At 48.4% G+C, this 27,677-nt stretch overlaps 7 protein-coding genes across 7 annotated transcripts; 4 read left to right on the top strand and 3 right to left on the bottom strand.

The window, feature by feature from the left end:
• Nucleotides 1–825: 825 nt before the first annotated feature.
• N7508_007494 (heavy metal translocating P-type ATPase) lies at nucleotides 826–4,503 on the bottom strand (the record flags this gene model as incomplete). Its single annotated transcript, XM_058465558.1, has 2 exons — nucleotides 826–3,953; nucleotides 4,023–4,503. The coding sequence occupies 2 exons, from the start codon at nucleotides 4,501–4,503 to the stop codon at nucleotides 826–828; spliced, it is 3,609 nt and encodes a 1,202-aa protein (XP_058317960.1).
• A 5,011-nt stretch (nucleotides 4,504–9,514) lies between these two features.
• N7508_007495 (uncharacterized protein) lies at nucleotides 9,515–11,382 on the top strand (the record flags this gene model as incomplete). Its single annotated transcript, XM_058465559.1, has 3 exons — nucleotides 9,515–9,632; nucleotides 9,687–10,003; nucleotides 10,063–11,382. The coding sequence occupies 3 exons, from the start codon at nucleotides 9,515–9,517 to the stop codon at nucleotides 11,380–11,382; spliced, it is 1,755 nt and encodes a 584-aa protein (XP_058317961.1).
• Nucleotides 11,383–12,161: 779 nt separating this feature from the next.
• Nucleotides 12,162–13,013, top strand: N7508_007496 (uncharacterized protein; the record flags this gene model as incomplete). Its single annotated transcript, XM_058465560.1, has 2 exons — nucleotides 12,162–12,219; nucleotides 12,295–13,013. 2 exons carry the CDS (start codon nucleotides 12,162–12,164, stop codon nucleotides 13,011–13,013), a joined length of 777 nt encoding a protein of 258 aa, XP_058317962.1.
• A 1,459-nt stretch (nucleotides 13,014–14,472) lies between these two features.
• On the bottom strand, nucleotides 14,473–14,956 carry N7508_007497 (uncharacterized protein; the record flags this gene model as incomplete). The annotated part of the gene is made up of 3 exons (XM_058465561.1): nucleotides 14,473–14,739; nucleotides 14,784–14,864; nucleotides 14,924–14,956. The coding sequence occupies 3 exons, from the start codon at nucleotides 14,954–14,956 to the stop codon at nucleotides 14,473–14,475; spliced, it is 381 nt and encodes a 126-aa protein (XP_058317963.1).
• A 1,378-nt stretch (nucleotides 14,957–16,334) lies between these two features.
• On the bottom strand, nucleotides 16,335–18,931 carry N7508_007498 (CAZyme family AA1; the record flags this gene model as incomplete). The annotated part of the gene is made up of 9 exons (XM_058465562.1): nucleotides 16,335–16,502; nucleotides 16,588–16,648; nucleotides 16,705–16,874; nucleotides 16,956–17,309; nucleotides 17,378–17,521; nucleotides 17,587–18,450; nucleotides 18,509–18,561; nucleotides 18,628–18,759; nucleotides 18,814–18,931. 9 exons carry the CDS (start codon nucleotides 18,929–18,931, stop codon nucleotides 16,335–16,337), a joined length of 2,064 nt encoding a protein of 687 aa, XP_058317964.1.
• Nucleotides 18,932–21,251: 2,320 nt separating this feature from the next.
• N7508_007499 (heavy metal translocating P-type ATPase) lies at nucleotides 21,252–24,833 on the top strand (the record flags this gene model as incomplete). Its single annotated transcript, XM_058465563.1, has 1 exon — nucleotides 21,252–24,833. The coding sequence occupies one exon, from the start codon at nucleotides 21,252–21,254 to the stop codon at nucleotides 24,831–24,833; it is 3,582 nt and encodes a 1,193-aa protein (XP_058317965.1).
• A 1,318-nt stretch (nucleotides 24,834–26,151) lies between these two features.
• Nucleotides 26,152–27,301, top strand: N7508_007500 (Copper fist DNA binding domain protein; the record flags this gene model as incomplete). Its single annotated transcript, XM_058465564.1, has 2 exons — nucleotides 26,152–26,232; nucleotides 26,327–27,301. The coding sequence occupies 2 exons, from the start codon at nucleotides 26,152–26,154 to the stop codon at nucleotides 27,299–27,301; spliced, it is 1,056 nt and encodes a 351-aa protein (XP_058317966.1).
• Nucleotides 27,302–27,677: the final 376 nt, after the last annotated feature.

Raw genomic sequence — 27,677 nt, forward strand, 5'->3', positions numbered from 1 at the left:
CCGATTGTCATCAATTGCTTTGATCTTCAACTATATATTCCCGTGTTTTATATTACATGGCCGTCCTTGGTCTTCTCCTCTCCTTGTTGCATATGGCTCGCAATCCGAAACATATAGTATGTTTACGACAATGGCGGACGTCATTTTTAGAGGCGGCCCCACCCAGGCTATTTGCCTTGAGCGACATGCTGCTAAGTGGCGCCAAACGGGAGCTTTTGAACTATGCACATGGAGTCGTTCTGGAAGTTGGCGCGGGGGGAGGGCATACGTTAAAAGTATTACGATCCTGCAAAGGTTTCCAAGGTTTGGGCACTTGAGCCGAACGAACGAAGCATACGTTCTTTGAATCGCGAAATCCTACAAACTGGCTTAGGCGGTACTTATCAAACCTTACGATGCCGTATCGAGGATGCTGAGACTCTACATAATGTCGGAATTATCGATGGCAGCGTCGATACGGTGGTCTGCATCTTGTCGCTTTGCACAATTCCGAAACCTCGCGACATCATTTCCGACTTGTACTCCCTGATAGAACCTACTGGTGGACAACTCCTCTTTCTCGAACATGTCGCTTCTGAGCACCCCATGACGAGGATCGTCCAGAACTGGTACACGCCATGGATCTGGCGGTGTGTAACAGACGGGTGTGAGTTTAATCGAGATACTGCAAAGTGATGTATTGAAGTTACAAGAAACGGGGGCAAAACTCCATGGACGGGCGTGGAGGTTCATACCATTGCAGGAGGATGGTGGAATGTCTTTCCTCATATAACTGGGAGGCTGACAAAAGTTTGAAGCACTTAAAAATGTTTTCAACGCAGCTCTCTAATCATATTGGCGATCTTCCGAAAGCCTAAATCCAATCACCGGTATCCTGCTCCTCAGAAGTAGACTACTGCAGACAACGCTCACGCTGCTTAACGCCATGGCTAAACTGGCCCAGACTGGGTCGAGTCTGATGTGACCTCCACTGGCTTTCACAGGATATAAAACTCCAGCAGCCACAGGTAAGGCGATCAGATTATAAACCAACGCCCATGCGAAGTTGAACTTGATCCTCTTAAAGACAATGCGACTGAGATCAATCAGTGTCAGCAATGAATCTAACCGAGACGAAACAAGAATGAAATCAGCGGAGGAGATAGCAATGTCGGAACCAGAACCAATCGCAACTCCTACATCTGCCATTGTTAAGGCTGGGGAGTCATTTATCCCATCCCCTACCATGGCGATCGTCGCCCTTCTGTCTGTATATTCCAGTGCCTTTCCAGAAGCGTTCCGAGAGCTGACTTTCTTTAATGTCCTTTGGAGGTACCGAATTTTCTCGGCTTTCTGCGCGGGAAGCACACTCGCAATTATGTTTTCCTCGGGGATCCCAACCATTGTACCAACGGCGGTTGCGGTTGTTAGGTTATCTCCGGATATCATCCAAACGTCTATTCCTCTCCTTTTCAGCGCCTTGATAGTAGGAAATGCTTCTTGGCGGAGAGGATCAGAAACTGCGAGAGCCATGACCAAGTCCAACGATGTAGAGTCTGTAAGTGGTGTCCCAGTTTCACCACCTGGGGCACTTTTCATGGCAACCAATGAGATCGATTTCCCTTGAGCTTTCCAGGTGCCAAGTTTTTCCGCAGTGGTGTTAGGAATATGGACATTGTAGTCAGCCATAAGAGCCTCATTTCCGATAATGATCATCACAGTCTGCTTCGCAGCTAAGAGTGTGCCTTTCATACCCTTGCCGGCGATCTCAACCATGTTTTCCACTTGGACCGATGTCGTCTCTTGGGACTCACAAAATGAGACAACAGCCTTCGCGACTGGATGGCTGCTGTTCTCCTCCAGAATTCTGATCACGGTTCGAACTAAACGTTCGTCGGCACCAGGCATGACCTCATGGTCTGTGATCACGGGCTCACCACCCTGTGTCAAGGTACCAGTTTTGTCGAAGACAACGCAGTCCAGTCCACTGGCTTCCTGGAATGCTTCACCTCCACCTTTAACAAGGATCCCGTTTCGAGCGGCTAGGCCACCACCAACAAAGAGGGCTGTTGGAGCGGCTAGAGCGATACCGCAAGGGCAGGCTATGACGAAGACAGCGATAGCAAATTGCAATGACCAAAGTGGCCACCCTCCTCCGTCGATATCTAGGTAATCACGTGGAAGTGCGCCTGACAGCCCTAGTCCCAGCCACACGATCCATGTAGAGATAGCGATGAGTGTGACGAATGGTACAAAATAGCTAGTCAGAAGGTCCGCGATACGTTCAACTGGCGCGCGTCGAGTTTGGCCTTCCCTGACCACGTCAACAATTTGATCCAACATGGACGCTCCAGAAATGCCGCTGGCTCGGATAGAGATAGGACCGCCATTGTTCACGGTACCCGAAAAGACCTCGTCACTAATCGACTTCTTCACAGGTCTTGATTCGCCCGTAAGATTTGATTCATCAAAACAAGCCTCGCCCTCGATAACGTGTCCGTCACATGGGGGAGAGCTGCCTTGCGGGACTCTGACGGTGTCACCAATTTCGAGAAGGTCTGCGCTAATTTGTCTCGTCTGTTGTCCGGAGCCTTCATCAACGAGTGTGGCCTCCGTTGGTCGAAGCTTTGTCAACATTGTAACCGCGTCTCCTGTCTTTGCTCTGCTATATGCTTCGATGAGCTTTCCAATAAGTAGGAACATGGTCAGAAAGACGACCGAGTCAAAATAACTCGCGCGGTTGGCTTTCATTGCCAAACTTGACGAATGTATAGCTGCCATAGCTAATTCCGAGATAGATGAGAAGAACGCAATAGAAGTACCCAGAGACATAAGCATATTCATGCTTCCGAAACGGTAGAATCTTTGGAATATAGGCGTCGTGCTCCCAGGCTTCCATAGTGCGAATATCTCCTTCAATGCACGACGATGGAAGATGTCGGCGGCAAAGAAGTATACTGGACAAGCCATAATAAAGGAAGCCCAAACCCCCCGCTGAACTCCACCAGACCACATCGGCCGCATCAAAAACTGCCGAAGACGATTCTCTGACGGCACCAGACTCATGAAGACGATCGTAATAAGAAAGGTTGGAATAGCTACAGCGACGGAAAAAGCGGTCCGCAGTAGAAGACGTCGCTGTTCGCGAGCATTGATCTTTTGTGAACGCTCTTCCAACGTTGGTGGATGATGAAGCGAGGCCTCTAAATTAGGGTCTGCCGTTGAGATCGAAGCCAGGATATGCCGAATGGTGAAATCCGGGGCGTTTGGCGTATAGCTGACCTGTAAGATTGGATCGGTCACACTCAATAGTTTGTCGACTTTTACTTCCCCAGCACACTGCTTCAGGTAGCCAATGATCCGAAGAGGGCAGTGATCACAGTACATGCCACTGACGTGAATTGCGATCTCTCTCCGCCGATTCCCATATAGCGTACGGTCCAGTTCGTTGACGTCATTCAGAGTAGCCTCGTAACCAATGTCCTCGATAACCCGCGCGATCTCAGGCAGATGATCTTTCCCTTCGAATATGACCGTGGCACTGTTTGAGAGGAGATTTATGTTGACCGTTTTTATCCAGCCAAAGTTCTTCAGTGCCCCTTTGATAGCCCCAATACAGCTACTGCAGGTCATCCCACCCACAGAGTACGACGCTCGCAAAGTGGCAATTTTGGGCTCGCGGTCGGCCTCGAGTAGGGCAGGGCGTTCATCGAGCTGTTCCACTGTCGCCTCATATCCCACATCTTCTATAATCCGAAGGATATCCGCCGCGTGGCTTTTGTCCTGAATTGTAATCACGGCACTATTGGTAAGAAGAGTAACATTCACGGACTGTACCCAAGGTTGAGTCTCGAGTGCTTCGGAGATCTTGCCAACGCAGGTGCCGCAAGTCATTCCCAGAATAGATATGGTGACTTTCACAGACTTCGGAGAATCTGTAGAGTCGATAACAACCAAAGGTTCGTTCGTTGTACCTAGTTGCATATTTTAGTTCCTATCGCTGCCTGTGCCCCCACTATAATAGTTTATTGCGAAGCACTTACCTTGCCCAGCGGTTGAAGTAGAAAGCGTTTGCTTATCCGATTTCTCCCCTTGCTCAGCGCGGCAAATATCGCATCTTTCAATATGTGCGGCTATTCTTTTCTTTTCAAACTTGTTGGCCGACTTATAGCGCCTTAACCATATCTCCACTGCCCGGTCGATCCATCCGTCTTGCTCTGCCAAGGACCCCTCGTTGCGGTTGCCATCCTCGGTATTAGATCCAGTTTCTGCATCTCGGACCACATCGTAGATTTCAAACCCAGAATCATAAAGCGCTCCTGATAAAGTTGACTCCGGTAGAGATGGATGGTGGCGAACCGTGACCGTCTGAGAGACGATAGATATATCTACCGAACTAGACATTGGGCCAAGCCTGAAAAGAGCCTCCTCAATGTTCGACACGCAAGAGGCACAATGGAGGTTTGACAACAGGAACGTCGTGGTACGATAGCGGGTATCTAGCCCGGGTGCAGACCCAACCATGCTGGGACCGGGACGGGCCTTCGACGGTACGACTTCAGGTGGCTGTTTTAAGGGCAACAGCTCTTCGCCGAATCTTCAGGATGAACCAAGCTTTGACTGAGAATTCTGCTTTTCGGTTGCGTCTGGATCTAGCTGGCTTAAGTAGCATGGCGCTTTGGCTGGCCTCCGTCCTGGGTCTTGTCATTCTGGCGCACGGCCCAAGTCAGATCCACCTCGTCCTATCCATACAGCCAATCGAATGCGACAGAGGCGTAAAGTTTTTTGTCCATGGTTTCTGCTGCGACTGAGAACCAACCAAAATCGGGCCTTCTGGTTCTGGACTCGTGAGCAGATTTGAGCCACTTTTTATCACAAGCTTTCTACCCCACACCGCTTCCTCGTGAGCATGGATCGGTTTTTCTACTCTGATTCTTTTCCGAACCATTCGGTTTCATCCTTGAGAGCAGTACATGAAGGTGTTTTGACGTTATCTACAACCTCGAAACAAATTCTTAACAGATTCTGCATCCAAACCACGATGTGGGCAACAGCATCAACCAGCTCCTATGCTGGGACTTGCATATTTCTAGTGGTCCTGGGCGTTATTCTTTTGTTCATTGTTTCCTCCAGGTCCGTGCTAGAGAAGCGATGGTCCGGATGCGCACTTAACAGGCGGCATGTCCTCTTTCTCAACAGGGACAGTTCCGGGCGCCTGGATGGGTTGGAAAATTTATTGACTCCAAATGGCCCAGAAAAGGATATTATCATTATCGAACAACATGAAAGGGCGCGGAGATCGTGGAAAACTATTATGCTGAAAGCCACAATGACTACTTTGATCCTGGCAATTTTATACATACAGTAAGTATCTTCGCTAGCATGCGATCGTATTTGTTTTTAACGACCTCGCAGGATGATTTTCATCATGACAGAGAATATTGGATATATTTTGTCCATCCTTGGTGGCGTATTTCTTGGGACTTTGGTGATGGGGAGATACTCCCCGAGAGCAACGGATGCAAATCTACATCATACTTGATGTTTGTTTTAATAGTTTTCGGTTTCTAAAGCCGTGTAATTGCAAAATGTGTCCTTTGGGGAACAAAGAACATTGTCGATCAAAGCTTGATAAAGCCTGCGCGGAGATCGAGTGGTGCCACGTAGGATAGCATCATAGTCACTTTTGCGACTCAGTACCTTTTGAATCATTGGGTGCCACGTGGCCAGGAGAAGAGATCACATACCGCGATTGAGGAGCTCACCCCTCTCATCCCTTCCGCCTTAGTCCTAATCCTTCACGAAAGTGACTGAGTATTTTACTGCGCGAATTTTGATTCGTATTCCTTTGGCCACCACTTTCGCACACATCCATGAAGAGAAATCTCCCCGCAAAGCCAGCTTGCAGGCTGAAGAGATACCTACTGTCCCTCAGGAGGAGACAAAAGTGCCTGAAGATAAGGCCCGTGACATTGAACCCGTCAGCGATGAGTGTGATGCGGATTCTGGTCAATTTGTGGGTGAGTTATCGGCTAGTTTAAAGGGGTCGGTATTACACCCCTAGATACCGAGATCTTTTGAGCTAAAAGCAGATCTTGTGATACTGTGCTATCTCCATGGGATCTCCTCCACTAGACAGCAATGTCTTTGGGGATACGGGGCTCCTAATGACCCGTAACTATAACTTTGAACTTATGTATATATAAACAAAGAATAAAATGGGAACATTCTTCTAGAAGTCTGAGGATTATGAAAAGCTGTGATTGCACAGTATCAAGGAGGCGCTTGTAGGCTAGTCTAGTACTAGGACAGGTTGAGTCACCGTTCAATTGCTTGCTTCACTACATTCCGTCTGATGAGTTCAAATGCCCCCCTAAGGGCTGTAAACAGCTAAAAAAAAGAAGAGTCAAATGAGTGTGTACTTAAGTGACTCAAGCGTACAGTAACATGTCTACTCCCGCGAGAGCGGTGAAGGTTCAAAGCCATCCATTTTAGGCATTGCCAATACTGTAAACATGACAATACTGTCATAAAAAATTGAATATGTATTTGAAAAGAGCAGCTTAGACACTGAGTCCTTCCAATATTTCGCCAAGCAGATCCTCGAGTGAAAGTTGCCGATCGAAGTCAGATTTCCTTTTTGTATATGAGTATTTGCTCTTTTCAGGGCCCGTATCACTTACCAATGCCATGCTCCTTGCAAGCACTCCGCAGAGATGCGACTGAGATGCGTTCAATGCACTCAGCTGGCACCCATCGATAAGCTACCCAATAGTTTCAATTTACGCAACTGAGACCGTTGCTTCTAGAGCGAGACCAGGCCTCCCTCCGCACCTAATTTGCCACATAAAGTAGTTGTTTGACTGAACAGGACTCTCATAGCAAGAAGCTTCGAGAAATCAATCACGGCTATCATGTCACCTTCAAGGTCTTTGAAATCCCAGTGTTCGGTGGGACATGGTGATGAGGTCCGAAGATTGGTTACCCTCGCAATGATTTTTGAAGATATCATAGTTGACTAATGAGCTTTCGTGAAGAGGACCATCATGATTAGAAGATAGGGTGAGCGGTTGCCTCGAAGAACGGAAAGCAAGGTCTTTGTCATATCGACTGTAACTGCCTGATTGAAAAGCCCCATAGAAAATGCCACGGGTGTTCGGCTCCGGTCGATCTGAATGCTCAGAACCTCGGCCCAGGAGAACTTTGCTTAGAGTGTGGAGTGTTTTGATGTCCGCTAAGTTAAGCTCGCATCGGTAAGTCTGACTCTCATATTTCCTATCATTTCCGGTAACGAGAGCATTGAATCCGCTTCCTCGTATTCATATTCAACACTATGACAAGGGACGTGTAACGCCCCACCTGCGACCACTGAGGTGACGAACCCAAGGCTGTTGGCGAGAAAATCTTATCATCCAGGATGTTAACAAGACTTCGGCATAAATTGTTGTACTGTTCCTGCAGTTGAACATTGCGTTCGTTGTCCCAATTTTCTCTTATCTGTCTCTCTGTGAGAGGAGGTCTGCCAGCGATCTGGACGTGGGAAATCTTGACGATGCGGACCGGATGAATGCCATATCTTTCGGGAATGTCATGATGTCATGCCCTGCCATCGTTTTGAAACAAGGATATGAAATAAGCTAAGTCCAAATGGCCCTAGGATTTGAAAGAAGGGGTTGATCGGAAAAATATAACTCCGTCCGGGTTATGGCATCCATATCTGGGAGTACTGTAAAGCTCCTGAGAAGCTTCTAGCTTTAACTGAAGACCTGCCAGATGTTCAAGCATGTTTGAGGATAACGACTGGAAGGGAATACAGTTAAATATTGATCCATCAGCAGTCGGCAGGGCTCACTCTGGCTCATGTGTTTGAACTAATTGCTTCAGTATGGAAGGTTCCAGTGATTATCGATTGCTGATACAAGCACGGAACGATGTATTGTAGTTTAAGTAGAGTACAGTACTGTATCGCGAATAACACAGGAATATTGATATTCCGGGTCTAGCGCTAATTTAGACTAGTGTATCTTGGCATTAGGGTCAAAACACAATCGAAGAGTGTAGGTGGGCGCACCAGTTTCGGGACATACTGTAGCTGATAAGCCAACAAGCGAGGTACAGGAATAGCTTGGGTCTATGCCTGGGGAATCTGGCATAAAGTGGACACACGAGGATTCTTTTAAGTAGACAGAATGAAATAATTCTTGCAACAGACTTGGGGGCGCCTGGGTATTAGGAAATTCGCGTGATTAATAGTGGGGAGTGTCCCCTAGCCAATCATACTCAATAAACTCCCTATTTCTTTCACTGCGTTTAAAAGAAAATGAATTAATCGCTTTGTTATTCTTTTCGACCGTTTTGTAGTCAGATTGCTGAGGGACAATCAATTCAATTGGTTAATCACCAGCTGTAAACCTACTCTTGCCCGTTGACCGTCATCCTTTCACCAGCATTGATTGGCCTTTTAACACTCGTTTACAGCGCCTTGCACGCTATTACTGTACCCTCATTAATTCTGCGGTGCAGTTATCGTGGAAAGCAATTTTTTTAGTTAACTAAATAGCTGTCCTTGGATACGTGGCATAAAATCGACCGACCACAGAGGCCTAAACGATTTCACGCAGTTAAACTTGGAGCGTGACTCTCAAGGTTTAGGAGATACACGTGATGTGTGCGGGGCCCAGGAAGCGTGGGTGTATTCGGCCAATGGCAGTAATTGACCACCGTACTCTTGTCCAGGAGGCGGCGTCTCTCACCTGCCATCCGTTTATTGCTTTTCATCACCACTTTTAAATGATCAACATACCCAACCTTTACCATTTCCGGTTCAACTGTTCAACAATTGACTCGGATGCAACCACGAATTAATCAGAGTTACTCATTCATGGACGCTCACCCGTGACCTGAACACACCCGAAAAGTTCACCTCAACGTCTTGAGTCGAGCCTCGATTTCTACGAAAAACCGACTCCTCACCACATCACACCGACATCGCACATGATTGGGATATTGTTCAGTCTGGAATATCGTGCAACCATGCATCGGCTTCAATTTATGTCATCCGGCCATTCATTCCTGCGGTCAGTGTGTTGGCGCATCGTGAACAGTCCCATTTTCGGAATAAACTATACGGAGAGACGCCTGGGGATATGATTCGAAAATTCAGGGGCAGATACCAATATTCCTTAAAGCTCTGTCCTGTCCTTGCGCGTAAGTCATATACCAGATGGGCGTTGCACCTATCCTGACGGTGAAGGTTACGGAAAGAACCATTCACATAGTTGTATGGTTTGATTTGTTTTTGATATGCAATGGCCGACACAGACACAACGAAAAGAGGGGGTCAATCCCGGTCAAGTCTTGCCTGGCCTGGTTGATGCTATTTTTGTGAGCCTCGCCTGTGGTTGATTTGATTGGCCTTCTTCCCTCCCCCCACCCCCAAGCCAGAGGGCAACCGTTGCCCCGAACGTTCCAGAAGGGTTTCTGTCTTCATTGACAAGACGCAGTCTTAAGTCTTCTGCCATCATCATCGCCCGCCATGGATAAAGCCATTCTGGGCCTGACAGCCCAGAAGATACGAGAGCTATTCACAATTTGCGGAATTGAGGACAGTGAGGAGCACCTTAATCTGGTTATCGCCCACGCTGCCGATCATGGTGAGTTTGCCCCCGCTAACGTCTGAGAGAATGGATCATTAACGGTCGCTTTAGTTTACAAAGCTCGACTCGTGATTGCTGGAGGTGCGACCGAGCCTATTTCTCAGGCTAAGGAAGCGACTATAGAAACCCCTCCGACTCCACCACATGAAACTCGCGGGTCGTATCGACTCATGAAACAGACTGGAAAGCAGGGTCCTACAACCTACAGCGATATGGCCAGCACGGAAAAGAAGAAGAAAAAGAAGAGAAAAAGAAGCGACGGGTCGGAGTTGATAGATCCACCGCCCGGAGCGTCAGTAGCTGATGGAAATGGGACAGCCAAAGATAAGGCTCCCGAGGAATCAATTTCGCCAGAAGTGCAAACAACGGTACGTTATTTTGTCCTCCATATTGAAAAAAGTCTAATGGATACATGGTTCATGTCTAGTCCGAAGTCGAAGACCCCGAATCTTTGTGTGTGCCGAATCCCCGTAACAGCTCTTTGCCATCACACCTAGACTCAGCCTACGAGATGAAGATCATGACAACAATATTGACGCAATGTGTCAAATTCAACTCTGATATCGCACAATATGGGCAGCGCGACTGCATGGCCCTGGCAACAACTAAGCTCGAGAGGATGCGGGAGCATGTCAAAGATGTCTCTCGATACAATTATGAGCAGGCAATTCACGCCATTCGAAGAGACACTGCTTTAACTACGGGCAGAGCAATACAGACAAGATACAACGAAACTATCTTCTGGCCAATCATTCTCAAATGCGCGGCGCTGATCGACCCTGCCACGCTGCCGCCCGCCAAGGGCCCGGCTGATGGATTCACCATGGCGGAAAAAGCTGCCACAAAGAAATTCATGGAGGACACTGGGTATAGCGTGGGTGCAGAAAACCAGCGACAGTACCGCATTTTCTGGAAAAACATATTCGATATGCGTGAGGCTGGCGTTGACAAAATTCTCCTCTACCGTACAACAGAATTCGACAGTTTCTGCAGGGGCTATTCCAAGATATCGGAAACTCCACTCGTGGATAAAGTTTTGAGATGGGAAAACGAGTATCGATCTCATATCGAACAATTGGAAATGCGGATTACCAAACTGAAAACAGGAGACTCGAAGCGTCTTAGCTACCTCAGCAATCTTCAAGTGCTAGAACGACTGAAAGTGCCAGAGTCCTCGTGGAATAATGCTTCAAACGAGTGGGCCGTCAACGCTGAAGAAGAAATATTCAGGCAACGCAGCTCAAAGTCTATCTCGACTGATATTCTTGGCATACCACACGGTGATGAATCGGTATACGAAGGTGGGTCAGACAAGTCCGCGTTCATCACTCTTCTGCCCAAGGACGACGAGACTCTATTCGTCTCTTCTATTGTGCCGATATGCGAGGGAGACTTCCTAGGTATATTTGCTGGCACCATCCGTTTGTCGGAGGATTTCAGTGTCACCCACGGTATCTCTGGTCCCGCTGAGAATCTGTGGCTTGACTATTCTCAGGTCACTGGGGCGCTGAATCAGATGCAGGTATCTGAACCAGGCGGTAACGCAAACGTGTGCCTTCGCTGGGAGGCATTCCATGGTGACAATGCGACGGAGCCGTGCATCTCGTGGCGAGTCTCCGTCAAAGCCACCAAGCACATCATGCCATTTGATCCTATCGTTCGCACAGCTGCTCAACGAGAACAATACCATTTGCATTCGTCACCTGGAAATGCCAAACGAGGCTTTCTCGAATCTGCTACTAACTAATGGTCTGCTGTTGGGGCTCTCTTTGCTTTTTCAGGGTATCTTAGTTGCGTTCCGTTCCAAATACGAGCAAAGAATTCCAGCCAGTAACAAATTCATGCCTAATTACATCTTATCTTTTGTTCCATAATTCATATATATGCTACAAGAATCCATGTATTTACTTCGATGAATAGCCCTCTTTCCAGAGCGCTTAGAACCGAGTGCGTCGCAGTCGATCAGGACAGGCAGCTGCCCACTGGTCCATTTCAGTCACAAATTGTGCGGTATTTATTTGGCAAGTGGTCCTTGCTAGTCCTGCACTACTCTTTAGTCGTGGCGATGCCCCTAGTCTCTCCGCTCCCGCGCTACACGCTGGCTCTTCGTAGTATTTGCTCCTAGTCCAATCATTCTAAGCCTAGACCTTGAGACAGTCTAGAGGCCACCAGGGTGTTCTCAGCCAAGACAGCCACGAACATCGATTTCATTGGCTTATCAGCTGTGCTGAAGGAGTGGGTCCCCGCAGTGGCCTTCAATTCGGTGGTGGTCCTTGCCGCACCCCTCCTCCGCGGCTAATGTCTCTTCTACATTGTGAAACAGTCTTCGGTGGTCTAAGAACAGAGATTTTAGAGCTTGCAGCAGCCTCAGTGATGCGGCCATAGCCTGAACGACACGTTCTAGCTTGACTATTTCACATCTGCATGCCATGACTCACGTACTCCAAAGCCACATACTCGAGAACACGTCGCAAAATTACCCTGCGCTTGCATGCATGAACAGCATCACTGTTCCTTCCCATCATCATGAGGCTCAGTTGGTTGGCTTCGCGATTGATGCACAGAGATCGAACGCATTTGCTAGGTAATCACAAATATATAGATCCGATCTTTTCTGACACAACTTTAAGACCGATAAGTTCTTCTTAAGGCCTTCCAGTTTTCTCGAGCAATATTACCAAAGCCGTCTCTATTATATCTCCTACCGAGACACCGTCTTTGAATTCAGGAAATCATGATGCCACGCCTGTGGTCAATAGTGGCAGCCTGGAGGGATTTATCAGGTATATCGGTGTACTGGCGTCAAGCTCTGAATCTCAATTTGCATCCGCCGTACTTGGCGAGATCACCCAGCAGCGTGAAAAGATTCAGTATCAGGATGCAGAGTTAAAGAGACTTCAAAATGAGATCCTTGATATGAAGGAGAGAAAAAGAATTACTATCGAAGATATGTATGCTGTCAACGAGAACGAAAAAGCAAAACAGAGAGACTCCGCTACGCATATCGAGAAGCTCCGTGCTACTGTCGACGAAAAGGAAAACAAGATCACCGAATACTCTCAAACTTTGAGAGCTACTCAGGAAGAAATAGCGAAGCTAGAATCGACTTGCTCGCAGGAGCTCGCTAAAGTCTCACAATCCGCCAAGGATATCGATACACTGCAAACCAATTTGAAAGACAAAGACAGGATGATCGACCAAATGAAGACAGCTGGATCGAAATTAAAATCAATATTATCATCGGAGCAGAAGAAGAAAGAAGAGCTGGAAGCTGCTAATGCCTCAATGAACACAGAGCTTCGGGCAGTCAAAGCATATATCCAAAGATTGGAATCCTTCCCTGCCCAATCCTCGGACATTGATGAAGACTCCGTGTAAGTAGTGCAAAAAATTGCAACCATTCGTGGATTGACTGTTCCCGTGTCATATGACAGGTCGACGAAATTTACTAGCCTTTGGGCCTCTGCTATAAACGAGTTATCTCCATTGCTCGAGCAGGATTTTCCGGTAGATATTTTGAAGGTTCGGTATCAAATTTCTTTTGACACGCACCCTTCGCTGATAATATTAAAAGGAGAAGTCCACCTGGGAGAAACTTAGAAAAGCAGACAATGTCATCCTACCACCGAACTTTCCTCTGATTGCTTCAAACTCCCCGGGAGCCAAAGCGATACGCTTTGCATTGATCCTGGCTGTTTTATCTAGAGAGATCGATCGATGTATATTTCGACCGACCTACTTTTTTTCAGGGGACAACCATCTTCGTGAGGCTCTCTGTCATCTTTCAGACTGTGATAGCGAGAAAGAAGCTTTTTGCCGTCGCATACTTCTCTCCCTTGATCCTGGCGCCGAAGACGAGACTCTCAAAGCTGAAATTCGAACTGTGATCCAGAGGATGTCGTCGTATGTGAGAGGGCTATTCTCTGAAGCGCAGCATGATTTGTTTTGCTCAAAAATCAAGAGCATAGTTCAAAATGCGGCCGAAGTTTGGCTTCCAATTCAACGGTCACAACAGAAGTTTGAGACGGATTTTGAACTAATTGATCTCGAGGAAGATGAATGGTGTCATTTTTCTTTTGCTGGTAACAATACAGCACTAGAAACACAGGATCTCCAAAGCCTTAATATTCTCACTGTTTTCCCGTGTATTTCTTTGGTGGAAGGCGGCGATCATGAGCCATTGACCGATATAGTTCAACTCTGCAGTTCCCAGGAATTATACTTGGCAGCGCAGCATGAAGCCAACCAAATGGCAAGCTCTACCATCGCCAGAAGGTCTTCGACTCGTCCCAGGAGGCAATCAACCGCAGGCTCAACTGGGAAGTCTTTTTTAGGTGGAAATTCAACCAAGGGATAACTGTTAGGCTGTGGAAAAGGCTTCAGCAATGCTGATAGCTTTTATTACTGAAAGGGCATGATGAGAATGGTAGGGAATGACTATTAGCAATGAAACTCTTTACATATTTTTCTCCTCATACACTTTAAATAGTTTGAATTTCCGTTTGCATGGTATGGGCGACCGTACAAATGAGCTAGTTTGTTGCGGGTGGCAACATAATGTGTGATTGGTTCTCTCTCACTCCTTTCCCCACCTTGGAGTAGCATAACATGACCCTGCAGAACACACAATCCAACCAAGAGGCTTGCAATATCTTTGATCGTCGCAAGCCTATACTTGGAGAATTTCCATAGGACCTACAGCTCCCAGGGGTTGTATCATTGGTCGACTGGCTCTCCTTTCTCGACAATAAGCTTTCACCTAGGAATTGTCGTATTGTCCCTATTTGGTTGTTCTGCTGAAACACATTTCGGTTTATATTGCTGTGACGATTTGGTTTCAATCTTCGAAAGAGAAGAGATTATCCTCGCCTGTGGGGTCTTCATTCGTTTGCCTATGGAGAAGTCTTCTTTTGGGGCTTGCATCCCTCCTATGCATATCCTCGTTGGCTTTCTTGTCAACGTTGCTGGCAGCCGGGATAGGGGAAGAAGGGTGCGAAATATTGTCCCGGTGGGGATACGCTCTGCCTGTTTGAATAGCGTCGAGATCGGTCACTCGATGAGCGGCGGAAAAAGCAAAATCGCCGGAGTCAAAGTACGTCCGTTCCTTCCGATTGTCAGCACACTCACAGTAAATCACATTTTAAGTACCTTGGATTTTTCACCCAGTAAGCCTCCACGCGGCCGCTTTCCGTACTTGCTCAATTGACGTTTCTCACTTTCAGACAATGGCTGAGGGAATATTATTAGCGTCTTTGCTCCAGGGTTGGGTGGGTGCGGAAATGCCCTACCTCAGGATATGGTTCCTTTTCCCCTGATTGCATTTTAAGAGGTAGTCCCGTGTTCTCAGAAGGACTTTCCAAGTACTCGATGGATTTTCTACCTGATCTGCAATTCTTATGAAACCTCCGGCCAAAGGTCTATGACGTTATTATTCTGTCACGTGCTATTATTGCGTTAACCACCTCGCTCGAAATTCTCGTTCATCACTTGCAGCCAATTACATTTTATCAATATGTTGACTAATCGAGCTTATGCCTAACCCAGCTACCACTCAGGCTGTCGTTTCCTGAGACGTAGTTGTTCACCTACGGGCTTATTCATACTGTCGCAATTACCTTACGAATACTGCATGAAACCGGGTCTATAGATGATACGTCGGCATATCGCATAACGTGACTGCTACACACATAGCTGATTTAGATCCAAATAAGTCTGGCGCGCGCCTGATGTCGCACTTTCCGATTCCCGTGTGTCTAAATTGCCGACCTTGAATTTCTAGCGTTCGTCGAGGTTCGCACAATCCAGAGCCTTCAGTGAGAACCAAATCCATCTCAGCTAACGATGCCCCGTTGCGGATTGCTCTGACAATTCTGTCGGCTTCCGATTGATCATGGGTGCGAAGACTTTCCATCAAGCGCATAAGCAAAGCGCGGTCATGTTCTAGTGAAGCAATTCTTCGTTTGTACGAGAGTTTTCGCCGACCATCGCTCTCTTCGTTCATAATACAAGGCGCACACTCTCGGTTACACGACACGCAGGGTATCCCTCCATAGAACTATTTTTTTTGGAGGGGCTGTGAGTCAATACTCTCCATCTGGGGAAAGGGTACCTACTTTGGCTTTCCGTCTTCGACATCCAAAACAAGCTGTACTAGCCTTTGAAGGCCTCTTCGAGACATGAGGGACATGACTTGGACGATGGGTTTTTGATTTGGGTGCCAAGCTTTTAATTTGTGGTGCCATTCTACCTTGAGACTCGAGGAGTATTGTCGATGGTCATGATCGTTTCTTCGGCTGGTTCTGTTTTTACCCCTCTATTGATCACTACGGCCAAAGAGCCAGTCCATGGAAACTCTCGATCAGAACCTAACTCGCAGAGGAGTTAAACATGAACAATTCCGTCGAAGTCCCACATCGAGGTCTCTGTAAACTAGCCCACTTTATGTAGACCAGTGATCTTATAGTACGATCCAGGCCCTGCGTGTTTGACTGTTTTCAGATGTTTTCAGATTGTGACACCAACATATAAACAGCATAATCTACCGCGATAACGCACTAAGAAAAACCGCCAGATACTAGCAGCTCGATGGCAAAACCCACGTACCTTGCATACTTGAAGGGAGGTAACTGGCCGATTCTCGCACCGCTCAACTTAAAATATCGACAAAAAAGAGATTCTGCTGTATCTAATATTCCGGACTCATCCCAACATCATGAGACTGGCAGCAGCAGCAGTCAAAGCAGTCTGACGAGAGCTGATACGACGCATCGGCGCCGCTGACGTAGCAGGAGGGGTACTATTATTAGACTGACCAATCAGGGCGGGAAATTGATCCTGTCCTTCAACAAGGACAAGTGCCATGCCGCTCTTGTGAAGGAAAATAATGTAATGTTAGCAAGACCAAGATTTTTGCGATTATTCAGGATACGACCGTCTAGCCATTTGTACTCACCACCATGTGCCACTGGATATGGCAGTGAAAGATCCACGCGCCGGGATTATCCGTAACATATCTGTTTTTAAGAAAGGTAAGCTATTGTCTTGCCAGTAGAATATTCAGGTGATTTACCGGATCACGGCCCATCCTGACGGAGGAAGATTAGTTGTGTCACGATAAGGAGGATTTCGAAGATTTATTAGGGATTCTGGGGCGTCCGTCGCGGAATCATACGGGAAAGAGCCGGTACCGGACCCAAGCACCCAGAAAGCGTGGCCGTGTAGGTGCATGGGATGGCTCATCTGCGGTGAGTTTATCTCCCATTAGTTCCAGCTGTCCACATCATAGAAAGGTCGTTGGAATCACTAATCCAACAGACTTACCGTATCCATCGAATCATTTGCAATTCTCATAATAATATCAATCGTTGAGTTAGACGGCACATGGATGGTTGTATTCGCCTGCCAACCGTCTGATACGTTGCCCTGGATGATTGGTATTTTTGGCTCAGAGTATGAGGCGTCATTCACTACCCATGTCACAATGTCGGTCTGGTTAATTGTGAAAGTGTATGTCTGATCTGCTGGTGCTGAGGGAGGGTTGACAGGCGCGAAGGGAGAAAGCAACTGAGGATTAAGTACGCTGGTATCAGGTTTGGCTGATCCGTTGGTCAACATCCAAATGGTTGAGGGATCGACCGTGACGTTCATTGGGGTTCTGCTGCTCATCATGCTCATCTGCAAAATGAAAACGAAAAGTCAGCACGGGCATGATATGGTCGCGACTTGCTTGCCGATTTTCTTACGTTATAGGACACAATAGCTTGCCCTTCAAGCACTTGTTGCATGTCACCATTGGGGTATGATGCGAATCTGAGATAGTAATTCCCCGGTTTCTGATCAAGTCGAATCATCACTGAGTACCGTTGGCCGATCTCTATTTCCAGGACCTAAAATGACGTGTGGTGAGCCCAGGCTGGGGGATATAACGGATGCTCTTCAAAGGTATGCTCACCTTCACCTCCTGTATTTCCACATACAATCCGTCGGCAGCATAGACAAACATAGAGTGTGCATCCAGAGAGACATGTAACTTGCTGACTGCACCGGAGTTGACCAGATTCAGCGCGAGCCAACCACTCGTGTGATCCGCAGGGATGGTGAGCAAGGATGACGAAGTATTGGTGCAGGTCTCAGGTGGGAGTGAACTGGCATTGTAGCCTTGCCTAAACATCATTGGCGGCATACAGCCACGGGGACTCAATGAAGTCATGGACGGTGACATGTCCGACATCGTCATTGTAGCTGACATCGGCATTGCGGACATAGAAGTGCTAGACATAGTCATATCCACGGTCGTATCCATAGCCATCGTACCTGTTGACATCTGAGAAGATGTGGCGGATGCGTCCGTGCTCATGTCCATGTCCATGTCCATTCGTTTCGCCATTGACATTGCCATCATTGATGAAGAACGCTCGTTCATATCTTCATATCCCATATTGGGTCCTGCCTGGATCATATACTCCGGTAAACACTCAACCCTCCCGAATCCATTGGCAAGGATGCTGTCGACGCAATTTGGAAAAGCGCCTGTCTCAAAGTATCGAGCGTAAATGGTGTCCGAAAGTTCATGTGTCCAGTCACTCAAAAGAATGGATGTAGCGTCCCTCTCCGTCTGCAGAATGATATCACGCTCGTGTGGGCTATGAGCAAGCTTTTCAAATGGCCGCAGTCTTTGGGGAGATGGTCGTATCAAGAGTGGGCCTCTTATGCCGTCATTGTAGTATGCTCTAACGTGGGAATGATACCAGAAGAAGCCATACTGATCTTTGATCGAGAATCTGTAGGTGAAGTTACCGCCAGGAGGTATGGGATACTATGGTCTAGAATCAGCAACAAGGATGTAAATTACCGTCAAATATTTAAGGACTGACCTGCGTGACACCAGGCACTCCATCCATATCGGGACTACCCCTTTGCAAAATCCCTGTTATGGCACAATCAGTGATCACTGGTTCTAAAAAAAAAATGTTTCCTCATGGAAGTGACTTACCGTGCCAGTGAAGAGAAGTATCAACGGGGAGGTCGTTCTTGACAAAGATTTCCAGATCGTCGCCTTCGTCTGCCTCGATTAGGGGCCCCGGTAGCTGACCATTGATCAGAAAGACTTCGCGGCTGACACCATCTATTTAGGAATTAGCTCTGAAAGTCCCATGTTTGGCGCTCATGGTCCACGTACCCGGAGCTTTAACGTCATTATGCACCGTCAAGTTGTATGTACGGAGAATAGCATTTGAATGAGACACAAAGTAACAAAGTGCAAGCCAAATGGCGTACGAAGTCCGGCAAACGGACATCTTTGGCAGATAAGGAGGAGCTACTGCAGAAAGGCACGCTTTAATCCCTTGTGGGGGCGAAAACGTCGCCATTATTATATCCGTTACCTCGATACAGCCACAAGACTGCGATATTTTCGCGGATTTTAGCGCGGTCTTGGCACTGCTCGATGTCAGGGACATGGCGCAAAGTTGGCCTGTTGGTAAACTATGACATAATTTTACGCACTAATCGCGCATAGAAGAATGTGGATTGGTCAAATGACCGAAGTGGGCCCACCATCGAATTGTCAAAAAGTTAACGATCGCATTGGATATGGATGCTTGGCCTTCAGAACGGTTGGCCTGGTCTTTTAAGTTCCTTGGAATATTGATGTCTCTTACGCGTAACGCAGAAAGCAGAGACAGCCCAGAACCCAACGTGCCAGGTGGCGAAAGGCACTCGGACGTGTATATTAGTTCTGAAACTTTTTCTTATTGCGAGTTTCTATTTTGACAAGTACACTCTACATTTTCCTGAGAGTATTAGTTCAAATCCTCGAAGATGGAACATCATGTCACACAGCGTCTTTCCATCAGCGTCCAGAACGATCTTCCAAAGGGCAACATTGTTATCAAGAACACCGTCATAGCCTGGTATTTGAGAAATATTACCATTCAGAGACTGAAATTGGACTAACTTTACTCGGGAAGTGGTCAACCGTACGAAAAGAGCGATATCGCTAAGCTTTTGTCTCCCGAAGACGTGAATCAAATAATGATTCCACATGATGAGAACAGAACAATATCATTCTGTGGCAGCGCAACTTACAGAGTGGGGGTCGAAGGCACTTTGGATTTATACCACGATATCGACGGTCAAATAGTCACGCTGTATTGGAATGGTCCATGGACTCGGACTCATAATCAGTTTGATATGGCGAACCTCAACTGTGAAGAGTACACTGTGAATATGTCCCCTATTCAGGAGAGCGGTATTTTAGGTGATGTTTCAGTTATTGTGGCACAGACAAGTCGATGAAATTGTGACGCTCCCATTTCAGTCACTGTTTGCACGTGCACCCTCCCAACTAAAGGAAGAAACTTGATGTACGTCCTCTCTCATTGTATACCTGGCTCTTTTTTGGGGCAGAGATTGATTGACGCACCCTGAACGTAGGGTATCATGTGAAATATCGAAGTTCGGAGCATGTCCTTGGATAAAGATAATCACCAAGGTGTCGCTAGGGGCTTCTAGATACTAGATACAAGACAAAACACATCGCGAGGAATGCAAAGGCGCTCAGGCGCCTAGGAAAACCCACATAAGCTAGGTGGGACCAATCATTGCGTATGTTCTTTGGCAATGATCTATACATCATCTTGGCTCCTGGATGATCGCTGCAAGCTCCTAGAACGGAATTGGATGCTCTCAAGGATGCTCATATCCACCTCTATTTCGGCTCGAGTCGTTCGTAGGAAGCCAACGGAGTAAACCAGTGGCAGCTATGGCGCTTTATCGGAAGACTGAACCCGTTGGTGATATTGCGCAAAAAGCACAGACCCTCGGCCGGCGGATATTTTTACGACTTAAGCCTTCTCGCCGGGTGCTCCACGCGAGGATCAAGATCGAGACGGCCAAAATAAAAATAAAAATAAAACTAAAACTAAAAAAGTGCAATATCAGTATGCTAGCTGCAGTGACTGCGCCAGCAAAGACAACAAAATCAGGGACGGTATCAAGGTATACATTGGTAAGCGTCCATGACAAATGAATGAGCATACTGGTGTAACCAACAACACGAACTGGACAATAAGCAGACCTGGGTATAACTGTCGAAGTTAATCAAAAGGCGCGTGCGGAGAGACTTTTGTCGTCAGGGAACTCACAACTTTGACACGACATATTGAATACTAAAAATGAGATGGTAATTTTATTTTTGAGGTTTCATGATATGTCTTTTTTTACTATGGCCTGAAGTGCGTTATTTTCGCCATATTACCTTTTTCTGTATGCGTTGCCCCCCGCTCTAAGGTAAGATCGTGGTGAAGTGGCGCCTCGATTTAGCTTTCTTCCCGCCGTTGGCTCAGCCGCACAAATAACGCATCCAACTCTTCATGGATCTCGAATCAGCACCTGTCATCTCTGGCAAGCAGTGGCGAACCTAGGAACATGCGCGATTAGTGCGGTAGCGTGGTGGAAGTTGTAATACATTTGCAGACCCTAGAACGTTCGAAATCAGTCACCCTGTCCAATCCTGAACCAAGGCTCGAGATCTATAAAAGCTAGCTGTTCTCCGCAGATCGGACAACCACCTTATGTAACTTTGGTCTCTCTCACCCTCTCGTCTATCCGCCGGAGATGGCTCCGAGTGATAAGTTGTCGCTGCCTCAGTCGAGGCTGACCACCATATTAGTCAACAATTTGCACTGCCCGTCGTGCGTGACAAACGTCGAGGAGACTCTTTCGGCTCTAAAGCCGCCTCCTTTTTCCATTTCGACATCTATTCTTCGACATGAGATCGAAATCGTGCACTCCGTTACGCTTAGCGCCGACCGCATCGTACGCGCTCTAGAGGATGTTGCCTTCGAGGTTGACAGTGTTATTCCCGATGCCAGCGAGGGTGATATCGAGGCCAACGCCGCAGAAGCTCAAAGAAGAAGCTCCCGTGGCGAGCTCGAACACGACGTCCTTGCTCAGTCCGAATTGCACCTCTCAAAATGCGACGCATGTTCCGCACAGCTCGATATGCTGTCGTCGAAGACGTCCTCTACCGTTCACAAGGAAGCAGTCGCCGACAAAAAAGATCAGCTCGGTCGACACGTCCGTCAGACAAAAGAAGAAGCGCTCGTGTCCGTTATGGATGACCACCTCATCGACACTCGGGCGCGAGTCACATTGTCCGTCAGTGGGATGTCATGCAGCTCCTGTGTGAGCAAGATCACCGGGGTCTTGCAAACTCGACCGTGGGTACAATCGGCCGACGTCAATCTCTTGACGAGCAGTGCCGTTATCATGCTCCTGGATAAGTCGCACATAGATGAGTTGCTCGAGACGGTTAGGGAAACGGGTTATACCACGGAGTTGATCGAATGTGAGGAGATCCGACTCCAGCAGCCATCGAGTGCGTCCGGACTGGAAGATACGTGGCGAGCTTCGTACGTCATCCAAGGCATGACCTGTAGCTCCTGCGTCGGGAAAGTGACCGACACGCTGAAACAGTACGGGTGGATCACCACAGTGGATGTGAATCTCATCTCCGCTAGTGCGATGGTGGAGTTCCAAGGGAAGGACCACCTGGACAAGATTCCTGGCATTATCAACAGCCTTGGTTACACGGCCACCCTCGGCGACGTCGAGAGCAGAGCCACATCTAGTCAACCCAGCTCGAAGCGGTCGGTGACCATCCAGGTGGAGGGGATGCACTGTCCACGCTGTCCACAGCGGATTCTCGATGCCCTCGCCGTCTACTCGGACAGATTAAAAGTGACCGCGCCTCCTAGCAAGACACAGCCGAAGATTACTGTGAGCTATCTGCCTGAGGCGCCAAAATTTACCATCCGACATATCATGAGCACGATTGCCGATATCGATAAAGCCTTTACCGTTTCAGTGTACCACCTTCCGAGCCTTGAGGAACGCTCTCAGGCGATGCATCGCCGGCATCAATGGCATATCGCTCGCCGGTTGATTTTGGCCGTGCTAGCTGCCATCCCGACTTTTATCATCGGTGTGGTGTATATGTCCCTGGTCCACAACGACAATCCCGGTCGGATTTACCTCGAGGAGCCTATGTGGTCAGGTGAAGCATCACGCTCTGAGTGGGCGCTCTTCATCACGTCGAGTCCTGTCTATTTCTTCGCTGCAGACATTTTCCACCGCCGCATGCTCACCGAGCTCAAGGCGCTCTGGCGACCCGGAAGCAAAACTCCTATCTTGCGTAGATTCTATCGCTTTGGAAGTATGGATATGCTTATGTCACTGGGCACTAGCATCGCCTACTTCTCCTCCATCGCTATCCTGGCCATCAATGCCTCGCAGCCACACGGTAGCCCCAAAGCTTCTCATACCGGCTCGTACTTCGATGCGGTTGTTTTTTTGACCATGTTCCTACTGATCGGCCGGTTGCTCGAGGCCTACAGCAAAGCCAAAGCGGGAAATGCAGTTAGCCTCCTGGGCAAGCTGCGCCCGACAGAGGCCACACTTGTGGACACGGCCGGAGCGGGTAGCCTCTCCGCCTCTGCGAATTCCAGCACAGTTCCAATCGACCAACTGGAGTTCGGAGATGTGGTGCGGGTGGCGAACGGTGCCTCACCTCCGTATGACGGAACGGTGATCGACGGAGAGTCACAGTTTGATGAGTCGAGTCTGACTGGGGAATCAAGACCGGTCTCCAAGTCCATTGGAGACGAAGTTTTTTCGGGAACAGTCAACCAGGCAAACCCGGTCTTGGTCCGTGTCACCCATCTTTCAGGCGACTCGATGTTGGATCAGATCATCAACACCGTTCGCCAGGGGCAGGTCCGTCGAGCGCCAATCGAGCGCACGGCAGACTTGATTACGGGGTTTTTTGTTCCCGTCATCACCCTCGTCGCGGTGTTGGACTGGGTGATTTGGCTAGGCCTTGGTGTCTCCAGCCGGTTGCCCGACTCCTGGAAGGCCAACACTCCGGGAGGCTGGGGTTTCTGGTCGTTGCAATTCGCCATCTCAGTTTTTGTTGTCGCGTGCCCCTGTGGTATCGGACTCGCAGCGCCGACGGCCCTTTTTGTCGGTGGTGGTCTCGCGGCTCAGCATGGGATCCTCGTCAAAGGTGGGGGTGAAGCCTTCCAAGAGGCCAGCCAGCTTGACTGCATCGTCTTCGATAAGACCGGCACTATTACCAAGGGCGGCGAACCTTCTATCACTGATCATGAGGTAACACATAGCGCAGGCGTCGATGATCTTTGGGGCGCCGTTATGGAGCTCGAACAGAACAGCAATCACCCGATTGCTAAGGCGGTTGTGATTTTTGCCGCCTCCAAGCTAGCACCGGTCCTCAAAGCGATTATGGTGGATGAAATACCAGGAAAGGGTATGAAAGGCTCATTCGGCGCTCGCAATCGGGTCTCATCTGTCCTGGAAGTCATCGTCCTGGAAGTCATCGTGGGCAATGAGGCCTTGATGCAAGATCACGGAATCGTCATCCCTTCGGCCAGTGCCGAAAAATTGAGCGCCTGGAAGCGCCAGGCCAAGTCTGTGGTCCTGGTAGGGCACAGAATCCGCCCGGAGCAATCAGCCACCGAAATAGTCCCCTGGAAGCTCTCCATCATGTTGGCAGTAGCCGACCCCATCCGGATCGAGGCCAAGGGGACCATCAAGGCTATCCAGGATCGGGGTATCGCGGTGTGGATGATATCAGGAGATAACCCGACGACCGCGCATGCGGTGGGCAGCATGGTCGGAATCCCGCCAGAGAACATCCTTGCCGGTATTCTGCCCGAGCAAAAGGCAGAAAAGATTCGATATCTCCAGAACACCCTACAGAAGGAAACAGGCTCCGCCCGGGCACTTGTCGCGATGGTTGGTGATGGGGTTAACGATTCGCCTGCGCTAACCGCGGCCGACGTCGGCATTGCCATTGGTTCAGGGTCGGACATTGCGATCTCGGCTGCAGAGTTTGTCCTCGTGTCTTCTCGTCTCTCTTCTCTCCTGACGCTCATCGATCTAAGCCGCGTCGTTTTCCGCCGGATCAAGTTTAACTTCGTCTGGGCGCTGGTTTACAACTGCATTGCCGTGCCAGTCGCTGCGGGAGTGTTTTACCCAATCGTCAGCAACGGCAGCCATATCCGGTTGGATCCAGTCTGGTCCAGCCTCGCGATGGCATTGAGCAGTGTCAGTGTCGTATCCAGCAGTCTTTTGATGAAGGCTCGACTGCCACTGGTCGGTTTCAGATCGGATGATTGAGTTCCTCGAAAACAGACATTTTTTTTAATTTTGCTTTGGCTTTAGACTGTGGAACTTGGACCTTGGCGTTTAATGCACACTTGAACGGGTTCTTGCTAAAGTCACGAAAGAAGACCTGAAAGGCGTAGTTGGACAACCTGGATTGGCTGTTATGACCCCGGCGATAGTCAAACTACTTGAAATCATCAATAATGAGATAATGAGATACTATTAGGATCGCTTGGTTTTCATTGGTTGTGGCGTGTCGATCAATACGAAGCCGAGTTTACTGGTGGGGCCAGCGATGCTAGGGTGATAAGTGGCCAATAATTTCTCCGTATTTCACGCTGCATCCGCAACCGGCTATCTCGTACCCAATGACATGAAGCCCAAGCACCGCCGTCTAGAAAGCCTGTCCTTCTAGGCTCCTTGTTACCGAGTCTTTACACGGTCGCTGAGTTGGTTGGTCTGGAGGAGTTCACACACAACCAGGTTCGCGAGACTTGCCCGTGTTCCATGGGCGCTCAAACTGGATAGGTATTTAGTGCAGTAAAATCATAAAAATGGGTCTGTGCTTTAGGTAATGGTGGTGTAATCATCTTGCTTGGCAAAACTCATGTCCACTGAAAATGATGAGCTGTAGATCAGGTCCTGGAATCTCCCTAAGCTAGCTACCTAGTTATGGGTTGCTCTTGGATTTTTATCACACTCAACAAGTGTGATCGAGGCCATAGATAACTAGCAAACGGACGGTGCGAGGAGCGCGACGCGTGGCAAGCATGCAAGATAGCAAGGGAAACAATAATATGATAGGGTCCACCGCGAAGTCATGCAGATAGTTGCGTGCCCCATGTCCATGCCCTCCCTGTCCCATCCTTGTATCGCCACAATTGGCTGGTGGCTGGTGCTTCATTACGCCATTGGAACTTTACCACATCGTCTCCACCGGTTCTTCAGCCGCCGATGACCTCCATCCATCTTAAAAACCATCCAATTCATCCTGTCTTTGCCACTGCTTTACAACTCTCTGTTTTACTTCCCATATTGTTAACTCCTACGATCCCTCTGTTCCTCGTTTGCCTATTTGGATATTGTTGTCCCAGTGAATCGGCGATGCTGATTCAAGGAGAGAAGTGGGCGTGCAGGGCCTGTGTTCGAGGCCATCGTGCAAACAGCTGCCAGCACAGCGGTACGTCACTCTCGGCTTCCGCTTTTCGTCCACTGTGTATGGTCCGAGGCTGATGCGAGGCAGATAATCCCCTGCTGCATATCAAAAAGAAAGGGCGCCCAGTCTCGCAATGCGCGCATTGCCGAGGCCTTCGAAAGTCTCGATCAACGCATGTCAAATGTGAATGTGGTAACAAAGAAAATGCGCACAGTGAAGTGGACTGCTATGCGACGGGGGGAGGAGTTTCTAAACGTGAGCAAAAAGATTAGCAACTCCGGTCTGAGTTGAATTCTAACCCAAGGAAACAGTAGATCACCGCCAACGTTGCTGCTGCTCTCATGGCCAGCCTTGCAAGTGCGCCTCAAAGAAAGACTATTGTCACAATAACGTACCCGAGGCCCGTGTCTCCATGCCACAACCGACGATAACGGAGCTGCATAAGCCTCGGCTCACTCCAATTAAGCCCGAGAGAACTCTGATGATATCAAAGGCCGACCATGAAGAGCCTGCACACAAGCATAATGATATAACTCTCAATGGTGAAATACCCAACGTCATTTCCCGGACTCACACTAGCCACTCACCTTCGTACGTGGCTCATCGCTCCCTGGAATATCTGCCTCTTTCGGCGCAAAACGTGTCCGTCAACGAAGAGATTTCGGCGCACGTCGCTGGTATCTTTTGTACTCAGAGTGCTCCCGGTGTTAGTTTCGAGAATGACTTCATACAAAAGGCTTCAGGACAGCCTCTCGACCAGAGCAACAATCCAAACTCCCCACCAAACTTGGATCCGTTTCCCATATTAAGTACCGGGAGTCTTTCACAAACGGAAAACTTGCCCTTCCGAGGGCAATTAAACGGGCAGTTCGACAATCAGCTCGACAGACATCTTGTGGCCTCACAGAAATTTGATGCCCCTCTGCTTCCTGCGATTCGGAGTGCTCCGTGGATGGATTGGCCCATTTTCAATGTGTCTTGTCCAAAGACCTACTCAACATCCTATAGCCAGAATCCATCGTATGCGAGCTTTGATGACCCCTATTTCGGCTTTCCTGATCTCACTCCCTTGTCGGACGATATACCGGAAGTAGAAAAATTTTTGCCATTCCTCACCGTTGACGCTGCATCCCATAGCGACGCCTACGGATCTGCCAGTCGTAGTGACGAGTCCGAATCAGATCTGAATCAAATCACTCCTTTTTCCGACGGTGATACGACGCACGCGCTACCTCTAGCACCGAGCAATCCGAAGTCCATCGACATTGATGAAATTTTGAAACTAGCAGAAACTGATGCTAACGCCTTTCAAAGGCAGCTGTAGACTGCACAAGAAGGTTGAGAAATGGGAAGGAAACGTGAAGAGTAACTATTAAACAAATTCCCCATCCGCGAAAGCGGTATTTAAGGACGTCTCAGTTGTTGTGGCACAGATTGAATTGTAACTGGCATCCAGTCACTGTGTTTTTTAAGTGTAGTCGCTCAACAAAAGGAAATAAATGGTTGGCGCCGAAAGATCCCCATCACTAGAGTATTCCAGTGATTAAGTCAGCCTGAGATGAGGGCAGAACCCCATCCCCCACCGTACTCGTCCTGCGGCCTGGTGTCTCCGATCGCTTGGGTCTGGTTCCAATTGTAGAGCACTAAACATAGTGGGGGAACAATATTATAGCGCTTGGAAAGAACGGTGGGCGATTGAT

Source organism: Penicillium antarcticum (genome assembly GCF_028974205.1).
Source record: "Penicillium antarcticum strain IBT 31339 chromosome Unknown utg000007l_segment0_segment0, whole genome shotgun sequence".
NCBI classification, from domain to species: Eukaryota; Fungi; Ascomycota; class Eurotiomycetes; order Eurotiales; family Aspergillaceae; genus Penicillium; species Penicillium antarcticum.